We start from the raw sequence: 15,305 nt of genomic DNA, 5'->3' as shown, positions 1-15,305 counted from the left end.
TCGTATAACATGTAGTATATTTCAATAATTTTCTAAGTTATTACTTTTTAAATGTAACTATATAACTTTCAAATTGGAACAGAATATTTTTCTGATATTTACCACATCACATCACTTATTTAAACATTATTCAATACTTACAAACAGTTAAATACTCCTTGAAAATCTTCAGTTATTAAAATTTTTTATTTTTTTTTTTATTTTTAAAGCTCTCAATATAAAATTATTACAGCTTAATTCGATTATTACATCCTGTGAGTATAACTTAAAAAGCGAAGCTTTGATATTAAGAATAAGGGGAGACGTGGCTGTAGAGATCGAGATAGAATTAATGGCGCTAAGAGCTGCTTGGGAATCCGAGACAATTAAGCATTTTGTAATGTTTAAAGATTTGATATACTCCAGAGCTGTCGTTATCGCATAGCATTCTGCCGTAAAAGAACACGTGAAATGAGGTAAGGTATCTGAATATTTGACCATCTTTTCAGGGATAAAGAATGAAAAACCTGCAGAGTTGTTTGATACTGAGCCATCAGTATAAACCAAACAGTAATCGTGGAAATTTAATTCTATAAATTCATTAAAGATGTGATTAATAGATAACGTAGGCATATTAACTTTATCACTATTGAATTTGAAATCCTTAAAGAGTAGTAATATATGAACTCGAGGAAGAAATGTAAGAGCTTCAAAGGGGATATCAAAACAATGAAGACGCTTTTGAGGTAAGATGACAGAGGACGAGAAGTGATTGATAGAAAAGGCAATGGAAGCTAAAATAGGGAGCAGAGTTTTTGGGACGTATCGCCAACGAGTAGCCAAAGATGAAAACTTATTAAAAATAGAATTGGGAGAGCTTGATATGTGCTTTAACAAAAACTTTCCTGCAAGTTGACGTGACCGAATTTCAATAGGTGGACAACCACATTCCACTTCCAGGCAAATGTTCGGAGCAGATCGTACAGCACCGATGACTGTGAGGAGGCACGAGGTTAACATAGCATTCAGCTTGTTGCGATGTGATCGGGACGCGGATGAGAATAAAAAAGAACCGTAATAAACTTTAGGTTATTAAAATTCTTAGTAAAAATTTTGTTCAGAAAATTTAAATAAAAAATTTTAAGTACATGCTAGCTTAATATAGAAATTAACAGCAGCTGCTATTGCAAATTGTACAAACTTAAAAAATCTGATGATAATATGCATGTATATGTATAATTTATTTTAAAATTGTTGGGATTTAGTGATATTGAATACTGTAAAAAAAACATTTTCAAAAATGGTACAATTAAAATTACGATAGGTAACTATATATAGGTATTACAAACACACCAAAAATATTCCTTTCGAGTGTACCGTCGTTATAGATAAGACTAAAGGTAAAGGTATATGAGCGCAAAATACCCAAAACTTTTGGGACACTTCTATTTTGTCCATATAGCGTATTATAACAGAAAAAGATAATAGTTATGACCACAAAAACAACAATAACAATAACAACTGCAACACCATCAACATCCGCAAAACGTTTCAGTAATAATAATTCCTCGTTGCGTTCAAAATCTAAAACGTGTAAATTCCTTCACGATGTTTTCTCAAAGTTTAAATAATCGAACAAAGTTTACGGGGTGAACTACTGCAGTACGATTATACATTGCCTATATTATTATAATATACGATTCACTCGGATAGCAAATATTTATCGGTATTCGACGCTCGACAAGCAAATTAAAATATAACTATATCAGCACTGCTCGAGCTAAATAGATTTGTATTTTCAATAAATATATATTTAAAAAAAAAAAATGTATATGCCATATATCTTCTAATATTCTGATAGTGATATTATGTTGTGTAACCAATAGCAGCAATTTAGATAAACACATTAGTGCCTTAGAAAAAATTCTTAAAAAAAAGAAAATAAGGGCCCTTGTTACCAATAATCATCCTATCACTCGAGTTGAACCGAGCTAGAGACATTTACTAAATTCCATTAAAATCGTTTAACTATGGTTTTAGAGATATCGAATATATCGTGAAGGTATTGAAATAGGTTATATAATGATACAGGCAAAGTAGACTTTGCCCAGTGTTTTTGAGCAATACATTAAAATGCTATTTTGGCCGAACAGGGTTATACATTGACTGGTCCAAGTACACTTTGTCCATACTAAATTGGACATTATAACTTGAGCTATTAACTTACTAGCGTACTTTATTTTTTAAAAACCCAAAACTAATTAAATTTATAGACCATCACTATACAGTGATTATATGCTTTATACAATATTGCCATATAGTATATTATATTACATTGGTTTTTCGTTTATTAAAAACGAACTGCATTTACTTATTTAACAAGTAATAAATAATAACTAATATCTGAAAATAATGAATTAATATTATTTAATTAAGCCTTACAAACAAAAATAGTTTTTTGTGTGTGCACGTTTGTAATAAAATATTACACTGTCACTATATATTTAATAAATAATCACAAAATATTTGAAAAATATAAAATGTTTAAATTAATTTTTCTTTAAAAAAAACATTAATTCGTTAATTTCACGTTAGTTAAAAAATAATTGAAGTAAGTTAATGAAAATCTAAATATGACTAGTTAAATTAAAAAGTTAAAATTAAATTAACTGTCTAACTCAACTTTAAATTTTCAACTCGTTAAAGCCCAGCCTTGGTAATAATTGTGATCAAGGATGTAATGCTTATCGTAATAATAAATAGTTAAAGTAATAATATTCAACTAATAAAGTAAAAGATTGGTAAGATTAGAAAGGTTTATTATTATAAGATAAAAATTTTTCGTTTATTTTGCTCTAGGTTTACTAGGCAATTCTATACGTACAACCCGGACAATGTATAATGTACACATCATCATCATAGTTTCTATTATGATTTTAGAATTTTCACTTTTCGTATAGATATATAATACTTTCGTCGTCAGTCAATCGGTGCCCATTGCAGCCGTGTCTTTAGGTAAATCTAAGACCGTGTGATGATATTTCAGCAAACTACTGCGTACATATATAAGTTTGGTTTTGGTCTGTCTCTGATTCACTTGCGATATCCGTATACATATATTATATATTTTAAACGTCTGTGTTAGTGGAATTCAGCTGTGCGCGTTTTGTGTGTACGTAGGACGAACTATATTAAAATGCCAATGAGTCAAATCATCATCAACATCGTCATCATCATCGTCATCATCGTCATCATCTGGTACATTGCGTTCGCCAGGGGTTTGGTGGATGGGCCACATTAATTAAAACGTAATTTCAGGAAAAGGTCAATTAATTCATAATTGACAGCGTCCCCGGCTCGATAGGATTCTGTCGCTTCGCCCGTCATAGGCGAAAATATTTTCCCACCGTGAACGTTGAAGTAATACGGACATTAATTGTTGCAATTACAGTAATTATCATTGTTTAAGATTAAATCCTACAACAACGATTTGTCGAGAATGCCGATTCGGTTTGAATATTATGTTGTATATGCCTACCTATATAACTGTTCAATAGACTCGGATTTCATACGTTGTCGGAGATTTAGGCAAAAGCCAATAATATAGCTGGTTACTCGTTGATATCAAACATTATTCATATAGGTAAATATCAATATTAAATTACATGATACAGATATCTGTAGGAGTCAAATTTGAAAATGTATATCATTCATGTGGTATAGGTACGTGAAATAATATAAATTAGTATATTATACCATCGGTGTTTATATCACACATGCAATTAAGTTAATAATTATTATCTTGTTTGTTTATCAAACTATGCTTGCGTTTATGATAATGATATAACATATCTGCTGAAATATTTGTAATAGAATATGGGCTGCTCACGAAAATGCTCGTTGAATTATGAATATTGTCAGACGTCGGACGTCGGACGAGAAAAATAAAGTGGGAGATATTTTTTAAAAACACTTTGTTTCTTATGACTACCTACAATCGTTATTGACTAATAATCATATTTGATGCATTTATATTTTTAAGCGTACGACTGGAAACTCATCGGATTTTATATACCTGCTATACGCAAAACAAGCAAACAATATTATGGCGGCTGGCTGCAGATCTCTGGGGAAAGTTAAATTATGAATTTTAAATTTATTACATTGTTGTTTGTATATGTACACGTTAGTTTGCGTATCTCGACTTTATTACATTTCTACGAAAAAAATGTGCTACCTATATTATAAACTATATATATATCTTCTGTCGTTATTGTTTTTTTTTATATTTTGTACAAGTCCGACACGAACCACTATCGTCTACAAACCTCATTTATTACGTGTCCAGATCAAATCAATGACATTTTGATGACTTGATATAATTTATAGGATTTTATTTCATTTTGTCATTTTTCGAAATGCACTTAATCAGAAAGTTGTATCGACTTTGCAAAAAACGCTCAAAACGCAAGCGCCTTTTGGATAGGTATTAATTATTATTATTTTTAGTTTCGTTTTCCTTAAAGTTTAAATTTTAGATTTACACCTAGCAACGTAATGCTGATAGCACATACATTTCAAAAACGATCGTCAAAATAATCACTCTCGTCGTAGTCGCTGTTTATATTTAGTGACTGAATGTACATAACCAAAGAAGAAATCACAGCAGTCAAACGAAGTGTATTAAAATAGCTGTGGTGAAATGTTTATGCACCAAATGAAAATGAAATCTTTTTTTTTACCACCAATAAGTGATTTGAATAAAATAATACGTTGTGTAGTCTATTATCGTTATATACATGTACAACGCTGACACACAGCGAAGACTGGAGAACCGCGTCTGCCTGGCTGGATATCAGACTGGACGTTATAAAAATATGATATATTTGTAGGGTTAAAATGCACAATCACTGCTTCGGTCTATACGCACAGAGACGTACGCAAATACGAGTCGATAAATTGCATGGTCGTACGTATACTTATATTAAAATTCATACCATTCTCCTATCGAATCTCCTCGCTACAGTGAGTCTAATTTATCAGACAACGGATTATGGTGGGTCGGATACTGCAAACTTTCGTAAGTGCACCCCGCAACTAATTGCACTTGTATGAAATACTGTGACTATACATGTGTGCGTCGAATATTCAGCGTCATCGAAATTCGGTTTAGGTATAATATCGTTGTGATGCCTACCTTCAGCGAAGTACTGATTAATGTCTGAGAAATAAGTACGTATAACACATTTGGTACTCGCATGACGTATAGGTATACCTATATATAGTTTCAAAGCGTGGGAACGCGAAGGTATAAACTCTGTGCATTATATATATATATATATATATATATATATATATACATGTTGCTTGCACACGACAATTGAAATCAAATATTTAATTGGAAAAATAATAAATGGACGTATCGAAACTTTGGAGAAGCGCGTATAATATGATCCACGGTACGTTTAATAATACGTATGATGTACTATACGGAGAGATCAATTATTTTTAGTCGCGCGAAATTGGCCGCGGTGACAATGTCTTTCCATTATTATACGTGCGTAGGTAGGTGTATTATAATAGGTACACACACACACAAATATATATATATATTTATATAATATGGAATGATACCTATATATACATATATGATGTACGACAAACCGCGACGAATCGAAAATGCCACAACGACGCTCTCTGTGTTTTTTTTTTTTTTTATACATATATAATAATACATACTTTACGTGTTCATTAAATTTATTTTTATTTTTCACTCTCACCCTGTCTCTCCACTGTCGGTTAACTCTGCCATTCACCGCGAAATGCTTTTAACGGGCGTTCAGGTTTAACCCTCTTCGTCACCCGTTAGCCCACGCGCGTACGCGGTTAAAACTAAATTAAGCCGCCACTCCTCAGCTGTGCTTGTATATATAATATAATATATTATATATATATATGACGCCACGCGATCGAGAAAGAGTGAGTCGCAGCAGACCGGAGAGCGGGGAGGCGGCCCGCGAGGGAGAGAATAATATTTTCTGCGGGACTGGAAACGTACAAAAATACAAAAAAAGGTTTGTCGAGCGGTCGCGGCAAGAGAGAATTGAAAACGGGTGAAACTCTTTTTTTTAGGCTAATGGGTCGCAAAGCGTATATGTATGTGTGTGTGTGTGTGTATATTATACACGCGTATATTATGTGTGTGCGTCTGTAGATGTAGGATACGCGGTAGTTCGTGCGGGGGGGGGGGAGCGATGGGGCGACCGAGTAGGTTGAATGTTTTTGTTGGTTGCCGGGGGAATCGTTGACGCGCGCCCCACCCCCGCGCACAACCCTTAGCACTACCCCTTTCGCCGACCGCCGCGCAGTTCGACGCGACGGCAATGGAAATTTGGAAATTTCGACCTGGGTGGAAGCGGTGGCGGAACTCTGATGCGGTTAGTATACATAAATATAAATATATATATATATATATATATATATATATATATTTAATGTGTATATGTGTGCGAGCGTGGCAAAACGCAAACCGCTTGGCTAAACAAGAATATTGCCTCTGATCCTGACAAACACGTTTTTCACATTAAAATCCCTCTCTACCCCTTTCTCGTTTCACAGCAGCGACCCGTGTTTATATATATATATATATATATATATATATATATATACACATATATATCGCTGCTAGCAGACACACACACACACACTCAAATGTATATAATATATACATGAAATATACAAAACCGGACACCGTATATCCATCATCCGTCAACACTTTATAATATTCACTTTTAGCTGATATATATGTATATCGGATATTGTATAATATATATATATATATATATAATATATACAGTACTCCGCATAAAGTATATGTGATTGGCGATGCAAAACGATACGGAGTGTTAGAAATAAGTCGATGCGGTTTTCGCGCTTTTTCTGACCAATGATTTTGTGTCTTCTTCGAACACAATAAAAGTCTGACCGCGAAAAATGATTTAAAAAAATAAAACATGTGTGATATGATGCATATATACATTTATACCGTACTTGCATACAGTGTGAGCTCAGAATTTGAACCCGCCACTGAACCTAACCTAACCTAACCAATCCCCTACGATCATTGTGATTCTGAAAAATGTGTTTGTCATCCTCGACCGAATGGCGACACGATCTCTATAGATTGTAATAACTTATTTCCAATAATGTCGAGATGTGATTAAAAAGTAGATTCGCTGTGTAGACTCGACGTTTAAACTTGGAAATTCGAGAGATTTCAAAGAAACAACGTGCGTGGTCGAACGATCATTTTCAAATATAACATTGCAGGCCATCATTACATATAGGTTTTTTTTTAATGATTTTTAAATTATAAATAATTTCTGCTTCGATATCTGAGACATTAACATTAGGTTCGTTAAATATAATAAAAAAAAAATTTAACTAAGGAGAAAATACCCAGGGCTGGATTAAGGCCCAATGCCGCCATGGAGCAAACATTTTTTGCCGCTCCTCCAGCCACCACCCCCTCCACCACCACCAAAAAAACCATAAAAAAACATGAAGTAATATGTAAGTATTTATTTATTTATTATCTAAGTATTTATATCAAAATATTTTACATTTCATATTTATGGTAAATAGTTAAAATAAAATAAATAAAATTATATAATATTTAATCAATGCTTATACCTATATAAGTTATAGCCGATAGGCTACTTCTATGAATTATTGTAATCGAAATCGATAAGACATCGTATATACGTTACTTAACGTCAACATGCGGGTTCCGTTCTAATGTATGTGTTATCTTATCTACCGTACGATATTCGAATCCAATTTTCAATACTTAATTTAAGAATTAGGATAGTCGACGAATGACAATAATTATTGTAACGACAATTATTCACATTTGATTCCATTATAAGTAGAATTCAAAATTGAGAAATAAAAATAATTTAGCATCATTTTCAATTTTAATTTACAAATTATTTTTAAAAATATCCATAGTAAAAAAATATTTTAACATATTGTAATTTATTATTTATTAGACTGGTAGTGCAAATTTTGCCGCCCCTCAAAATTTGCCGCCTGGAGCAAATGCTCCATTTGTACCTAGTATAATGCGGCCCTGAAAATACCTCGGAAAATACTAAAAAATTAAAACCAAAAATTCTTTTCAGGTGATGGCATCTGCTGGGAGTCTTCCTTTTCTGTATTTATTGTTTTTTTGTTATTTTGTCATCAAATTTACTTATTATATCATGTATAGATTGTAAATACACTAATTTTAATAATAATAATAATAAAAAAATATTATACAAACATTTTTTTTTATAAATGTATAAGTTTGTTAACCTGCTGCAAAGACAAATCTTTTGATATTTGTGAATCGTTTGAAACGCGTCTCGTTTGATGATTTACTTGTAATAAGTGTATATTAAATATTTTAAAATTTGAGAAAGATCAGAGGGAAAAAGTCAATGTTTCAGAGTCATATTATAATGATATCACGAATGTCTGTAAATGTAAAGTTGTATACCATTATAATAACACTCGTAATAATAACGGTTGGATTTTATTGTCGAAAGGAATTTGGGTACTGTTTTAAATACGAATAATTCAATGCATTTTTTTTTTTTAACATTATGATAATAAAAACGATTCTCGTGTGCTCGAAAGTAGACCATTGTTACAATATAGTTTACTCGACGAATGCGAACATAATATTTAATACAGAATAAAATAAAAGCAATTATTGCTCGTTTTATCTTTGAATAATATACAATTTATAGCTGGTGCCTGGTGCACAGGTCATGTCTGTGTGTTATTCGCTTGCATATATAATAGGCTGGTGTCGAAAAGACGGATCGTCAGTGACCAATAACAGTTTGAGCGATATATACCTTATAGGTAAATAATAATAAGTAATTGAAACTACTCGGCCGAGAGAATACTACTATACTACTGCGGGATAGAGTATTATTAAGCAAGCCGGATGAAACGGTTGTTCGGCATTTAAAATTTCAAAATTAACCATCATTGACAAACGAGCACGCGTAAAAAAATTACAACAAACAGATGAAAAAAAAAAATGAGAAAAAAATTATAATGGGCACTTATTATTTTTGAATGAACGATCAAACCGCAGAGTAAAAAAAAAAAAAAATAACGAGTACATCATAATAATATGTCGGTTGAATACGGATGAAAGACGAAAATTTATTACTATATATGTCACGTGTTGTGTACTTTTGAAACGCATTAAACAAATTAGGCTTGGATCACACTATGCGTTTTGTCGGTTACCGAGAATCGGTGACCGATCAGTAATTAAACCGCAATTACCCAAAATAAAATATGATTAAACGGAAAACGCAATATCGCGACCAAATTAGACCGATTCTCGGCAACCGTCAGGACGCGACCGCAACATGTTGCGGTTGTCGTTTCCCGATACCGATCGGGATGTAAATCATAGCACATACATTTCAATATAACCGATCAAATTGTGCGGAACGTCGGTCACTGTTTTAAAAAAAAAAACATTTATAATTTTATTGTTTTTTGAAAAGCTATTTAGAAAAAAAATTATTTTAGTTGAAGTAAAAATTAACTTTTTCGTCTTATAATTAATTATGTTTGATACGGAAAAATTAATTTTGGAAGTTCAAAACTACCCATGTATTTGGAATATGACTTCAAATGAATATAGTAATAAAGACTTAAAAAAAGCATGTTGGCGTAAAGTAACCGAATCTTTGTACGGAGAAGAATGGCAAAATTTTTCTGAAGCTGAAAAAGAATCTAAAGGTAGGTATTTTCAACTTATAAATTATTTATATATCATATAATAATAATAATATAGTTTATTATAATATCATGTTATAAAATACTTTTACTAATTAAATAGTTATAAATAATATAAGATCAAATTATATAAAACTTAATTTAAAAATATAATAACTTATTAAAATTCTCTGTACTGAAATGGTACTGCCCCTTCGTTTATGAAATAGTTAGCATAGTTATCTCTAATTTCTATTCCTCGAGAACTGACGTTTCTACTTTGGTGATCCATATCGTTCAAATGTAAATTTACGTAGTTTTCATTAGCCTCTTCGTAATTACACCCATCTCTTTTCCTGACAAAGTTATGAAGAACACAACACGCCTTAACAATATCGTCACAAAATTGAGGTTCCACTAAAATTGGCGTATGTAATACTCGCCACTTATTTGCAAGCACCCTGAATGCGCATTCAACAGTTCTTCTTGCCCTAGAAAGTCTGTAATTAAATATTCGTCGAGTTTCGTTGAGACCTCGACCGGGAAACGGTCTTAATATATTTGTATGAAGACCAAATGCTTCATCCGCAACAAAAACATACGGTTGGATATTATTTTCAGTTGAAGGCAATATACTAGGTTCGGGAATTTGGAGTAAGTTTGAGTATAATTTTTTACCAAATGCACTTTCTCGAAATACACTTGAATCAGCTTCCCGACCATAGGATCCAACATCAATAGCAATAAAATTAAAATTGGCATCCACTACTGCCATCAACACTATAGAAAAATATTTTTTATAGTTATAATAGAGTGAACCCCCATTATTCGGATTTTTACATCTTATGTGCTTGCCATCTATAGCACCTAAACAATTTGGAAAATTGGTTTTTTCATAAAATACTTCAGAGATTTTCAGCCATGTTTCTTTAGTTGGTTGTGGCATTTCAGTTTCTTTTAATTCTGACCAAAGAACTTTACACGTTTCTTTAACTATACCATTAATTGTATTTTTTCCAATGCGAAAATCAAAGTGTAACGCTGCAAAATTTATACCCGTGGCTAGAAATCTGTTAAAATCAAATAATTATACCGATTATAATAATATATAATATAATACTGTTTTCTTAACCTACTGTTACATATCTCATTTATTTTATTCTGAAAAAAAGTTATTAGGTGGGTTTTAAATGTATTTATTATTTTATTTTTATATAGCATACCTAATTATAATTTTTACACAATCATTATAATTTATAATATGGTAGGTATGCGGAATAATAATAAGCAAATTATCAAATTAATTTATTAAAATAAAATATTGATATTTAAAAAAAGCGGGTAAGTCGTAGATGTCGCTCTGCTGTACAGTAGGTTACTGTAATGGATGGGATTAAATTTGAATGCAATGATAGGCAGTGGCGTATCCGTGGGGGGGGGGGGGGTTGGAGGTCAGACCCCCCCATGAACCTGAGATGATAAATTAACTTTTACATGAAACACGGTTATTTCTTTAACATTTTTATATTTTAGAATTTCGACTACCACGAAGTAAAGTATGGTAAGTTTAAATTTGCTTGACAGATTTCGTAAAAATGTAAAGTATAAACACTTATAAAAAAAAGTGTCTAACGATTTTTAATTTTTTTTAGCTACAATAAGAACAACTAATAAGGTACCTTGTATTAAATTTTAAAGTTGTTTTGGTCGTCCAAAATTTTTTTACCGACCCTTCAAAAAAAATTGCTCATAAAAATCGAAAATTTCAGTGGTCTATACATAACTCAAAAAAAGTCAAAAATTAAACTGTATATAGATGACACTACCATAAACATTTAGTAAAAATTTCAAGTGTTTACAGTGATTAGTTTTTGAATTACAACCATATAAAAAAATCGATTTGGTCGAAAACTGGTTTTGCGTAAAAACTCCCGTTTTTCCGTCATTTTTTTTTTGTTTTTCTTAATTTTTTTGAAAACTGTTGGAAAATGTTTACTTTTCACCTCTATAATGCACCAAGGATATTCACTTTTACATCAGAAACCACCCACAAAGTTTGAAATTGAAGCATTATTTCGACTAGTTATGCTGAACACAGACACAAAAAAAAAAATGCCATTATAAACATTTAGTCAAAGTGTCACGTATTTACGATCATTTGATAATATTATTGTTTTAGAGTTACTGTTACACCAAAGACCAAAATCGATTCGAAAGAAAATCCTAGCATAATTACTGTCCTAAAAGGTGATGACAGACAAAAAAAAATAAATTTTAAATAAAAAAAAAGCACTCATAATTGTAAAACCAACACATTTGTCGCTCCGTTCAGAATCGGACTATTATTTTTTTTATAAGCGTTTGAACTTGTATTTTTTACAATATAATTCCATAAAATATATTTAGTAATATACTGACGGAATTATTTTTGTAGTTAAATAATTATTATTTGTGCCCTGATTATATGTATTTAATTGCACAGTAAAAGAAGTTAAAGACAAAAAGTGGAGACATATTAGGGATGCATATATGAAACATGTATCAGAAGAAAAAAATGTAAAAAGTGGATCCGGAGCAAACAAAAAAAAGCCTTATGCTTATGCCGAATCTATGTCTTTTTTAAACGTAGCAGTAAAAAAAAGGAAGTAAGTCAATATAATTAAATACTAATATAAGAATAAACCTACTTTACCATCCTGGTAGAATGTTTGAATTTTTGTATGAACACATATTTATATTTTATTTAGAACAACTGGTAATTTTGAAACTGAAGAAAATGATAATAATCACAATGATCACGAAGAATTAAATGACCATGAAGATATTGACAACGAAACTGAAAATCCAGTTAATGTGTCATTTTCTAAAGCTTCTTCTATTAACAAAAAAAAAACAACATTAAATCCTTTTCAACAGAGTCTTTTACAGCATTTAGACGAAGATAAGAATCCTGATAAAAATCTCGTCCTAACTTTTCTTCCTTATGTAAAAAAATTGAATGATGAAGAAAAGTTGGACTTTCAAGTTCACACACTTCAGTATTTAAGAGATGTGATAAAAAAAAACAAAATAAACCACACCAGTTCACACAAAACCTACTAGGTCAGCATTCCATTGATATTCCTAATAATAGTTATCAAACGTCAACTGCAAATTTACCAGTAATGAACCCTACGTCACTTTTGAACTATATTCCACAACCTGTTCCACATCAACATTTATTGTATCCAGAATATACAATAAATTCCAACCAAACACAACCTACTTATATTCATCAAGATTTATCTGATAAATCACAAATGAATTAAATTTTATTTCTTTTTTGAATACATATTACGATTATAAGTAAATATTTTTTTTTTATTGCCAAGGATGGATTTACTTATTATTATTTTTTTTTTTATTAACACACATTATGCACTATAGGTACAGATGTAGCAAAATATAATTTAATTATAATTATAATATTTTAAGTCGCCATTGAAAGTTACTATTGGTATTTTATTGACTGCGTTATTTTTTTTTTATAATCTATATGTGTTTTAATTTATATAACTTAAACTTTAAACAAATGTTTTTCAAAATTATAATGATATAATTAATGTGTACATGAAGGACATTTTTCAATAACAGAATAAATTTTTTTTGTTTTTTTTATTAATTTACTAATTGAATTTAAGCCTCGTATAAAAAAAATAACTAGTTCGGGGCCTTGGAAGCCTGTACCAGACGCCCAGGCCAATACTGAGTTAAGTACCTACATTTTAGTATTTTAAAGTTTCGGAAAGATGAATGGTATTTGGCTTAAAAAATGTACACTACGCAATGCAACGCAATATTCTAGGTTTTCTCAGAACAAATATCAACAATTAAGTAGGAATCAAAATAAAGAACTTTGATTAAAAAAAAAACAGATTTTGGAGAAAAAACTAGTTTCTTACATTAACTTATATCTTATATTAGTTGAACTTGTTTAATAAAGCCTTCATATTAAACTGATGATAGTAAAGACGGATAAATTTAGTAAAACTGTAAAACCTTTAGTAATATGTAATAAAAAATTAACAATTAAAAATTTATTTACCTTAATGTAACCGTTAATCTTTTTTCGACTGTTATTGAATTTCGAAATGTTGTATTTTTTTTTGATAGTCGATAGCGAACTTTTTCCACTAATTCCTCGAAAGACGATATGGACATTCGATAATAATTAAAAAAATTTTCTGGATATTTTTTTTATATTATCAAAAATAAATCAAAACTTTTGTCATCTTGACTATCAGTACTTAAAGGATGGACCCAATATTTTCTTCGCTTTGGTACTGTTTGTGAGTCAAGCTCACCCATAGCTTCAGCTATACAAAGTATTTTCGAGAGATTACTCATTATACCTACTAAATAATTCAATTGTATAAATATAATATTTAAATATAAGTATAAGAGTCAGTACCTACTAAAATAATTAAAACTTACCTTATTTATTCGTTTATAAATACCTTTCTGTTATAAAAAGCGAACTATATTTTAATAAATGTATGAAAAATTTTTGTTAACCTGATATACGATATAAGTATGTACGATTTAAGTATCTATAAAAATATTATAAGCTGCACTGCCTAGTTGCGTGAAACACACTGGTGCTGTGTGTGCTGACTGCTGAATGCTGGTGACCCATTAGTGATTACTGTTCCGTTTAAAATATCATTCTTGTACATACTATTCGTCGAAATTAATAACGAGTATAGAATTTTAGTTCATAATAAACATTTTTCGAAACAAAAAGGATTCGCGTGCTTTTTAATCTCATTACACCGAATTCGGTTACCGATAAAACGCATAATATGATCCGGTCTTCCTGATTGCGGTTGATCGGGACTGTATTAATCGGCAACCGACAAAACGCATAGTGTGATCCAAGCCTTAGGCACCTACCCACCAACAATGCGATGTATTATAATATTATTGACAATAATTTATTGTGTGTCGTCAAACCGAAATTCCGTGAACGGCTGCAAAAGCTCAGCAGATACAGATCGCGCAATGGTATTATAATAATGCAAAACTACCAATGTGTGTATAATATTGTGTATTATGTTCGTTATAAATTATAATAATGTATTAAACGCATTTCACCGTCGTTGGCCATAATATTACTGAATATTATTATAATATCATTGTCGACGATTGCAAGTCGCAATAACAGTCATTTTCTCTGCACGCACTTTATATACAGAGAAAGTTTAACGGTCGATACGATTTCGCATATTATACACCGTGATCAGCGTGTGCCCACCGCGGCTGCTCTCTACACGAGTTGGGTGCCTATCATCGCATATCATCGCTTCAGTCACTATTTAATTAATATATATAATATTTTGTGACAGGAATGAACGGATACTCTTACGGTTTATGCGATTGCCCTTGTCATCCGGCATAAAATAATAGTGATGGGTGACCCGAAAAACGGTTCGACACGGAGTAATGGATTTGTGTTTCAGTTAAAAATAATTTATTTACTTTTTGTTTTTTAAATTACT

At 31.1% G+C, this 15,305-nt stretch overlaps 1 protein-coding gene across 1 annotated transcript; it reads left to right on the top strand.

Moving 5' to 3' along the window:
* The first annotated feature begins 9,617 nt into the window (after positions 1–9,617).
* On the top strand, positions 9,618–12,919 carry LOC149060361 (uncharacterized). Its single transcript, XM_089217966.1, has 3 exons — positions 9,618–9,792; positions 12,251–12,413; positions 12,516–12,919. The coding sequence occupies exons 1-3, from the start codon at positions 9,618–9,620 to the stop codon at positions 12,868–12,870; spliced, it is 693 nt and encodes a 230-aa protein (XP_089074092.1). The 3' UTR covers positions 12,871–12,919.
* Positions 12,920–15,305: the final 2,386 nt, after the last annotated feature.

This window comes from Diuraphis noxia, unplaced genomic scaffold (genome assembly GCF_037042655.1).
Source record: "Diuraphis noxia isolate RWA-SAM2 unplaced genomic scaffold, SU_Dnox_SAM2 contig0001, whole genome shotgun sequence".
NCBI classification, from domain to species: domain Eukaryota; kingdom Metazoa; phylum Arthropoda; class Insecta; order Hemiptera; family Aphididae; genus Diuraphis; species Diuraphis noxia.
Note: the sequence above shows the minus strand (reverse complement) of the source record. Positions and strands in the feature narration are given on the sequence as shown.

Excerpts from the sequence above, each read along its gene's own strand:
- LOC149060361 (XM_089217966.1), top strand. The coding sequence starts at position 9,618 with ATGTTTGATACGGAAAAATTAATTTTGGAAGTTCAAAACTACCCATGT. Across the intron at positions 9,793-12,250 it reads AGCTGAAAAAGAATCTAAAG|TAAAAGAAGTTAAAGACAAA; the intron begins GTAGGTATTTTC and ends TTAATTGCACAG. Across the intron at positions 12,414-12,515 it reads GTAGCAGTAAAAAAAAGGAA|AACAACTGGTAATTTTGAAA; the intron begins GTAAGTCAATAT and ends TATTTTATTTAG.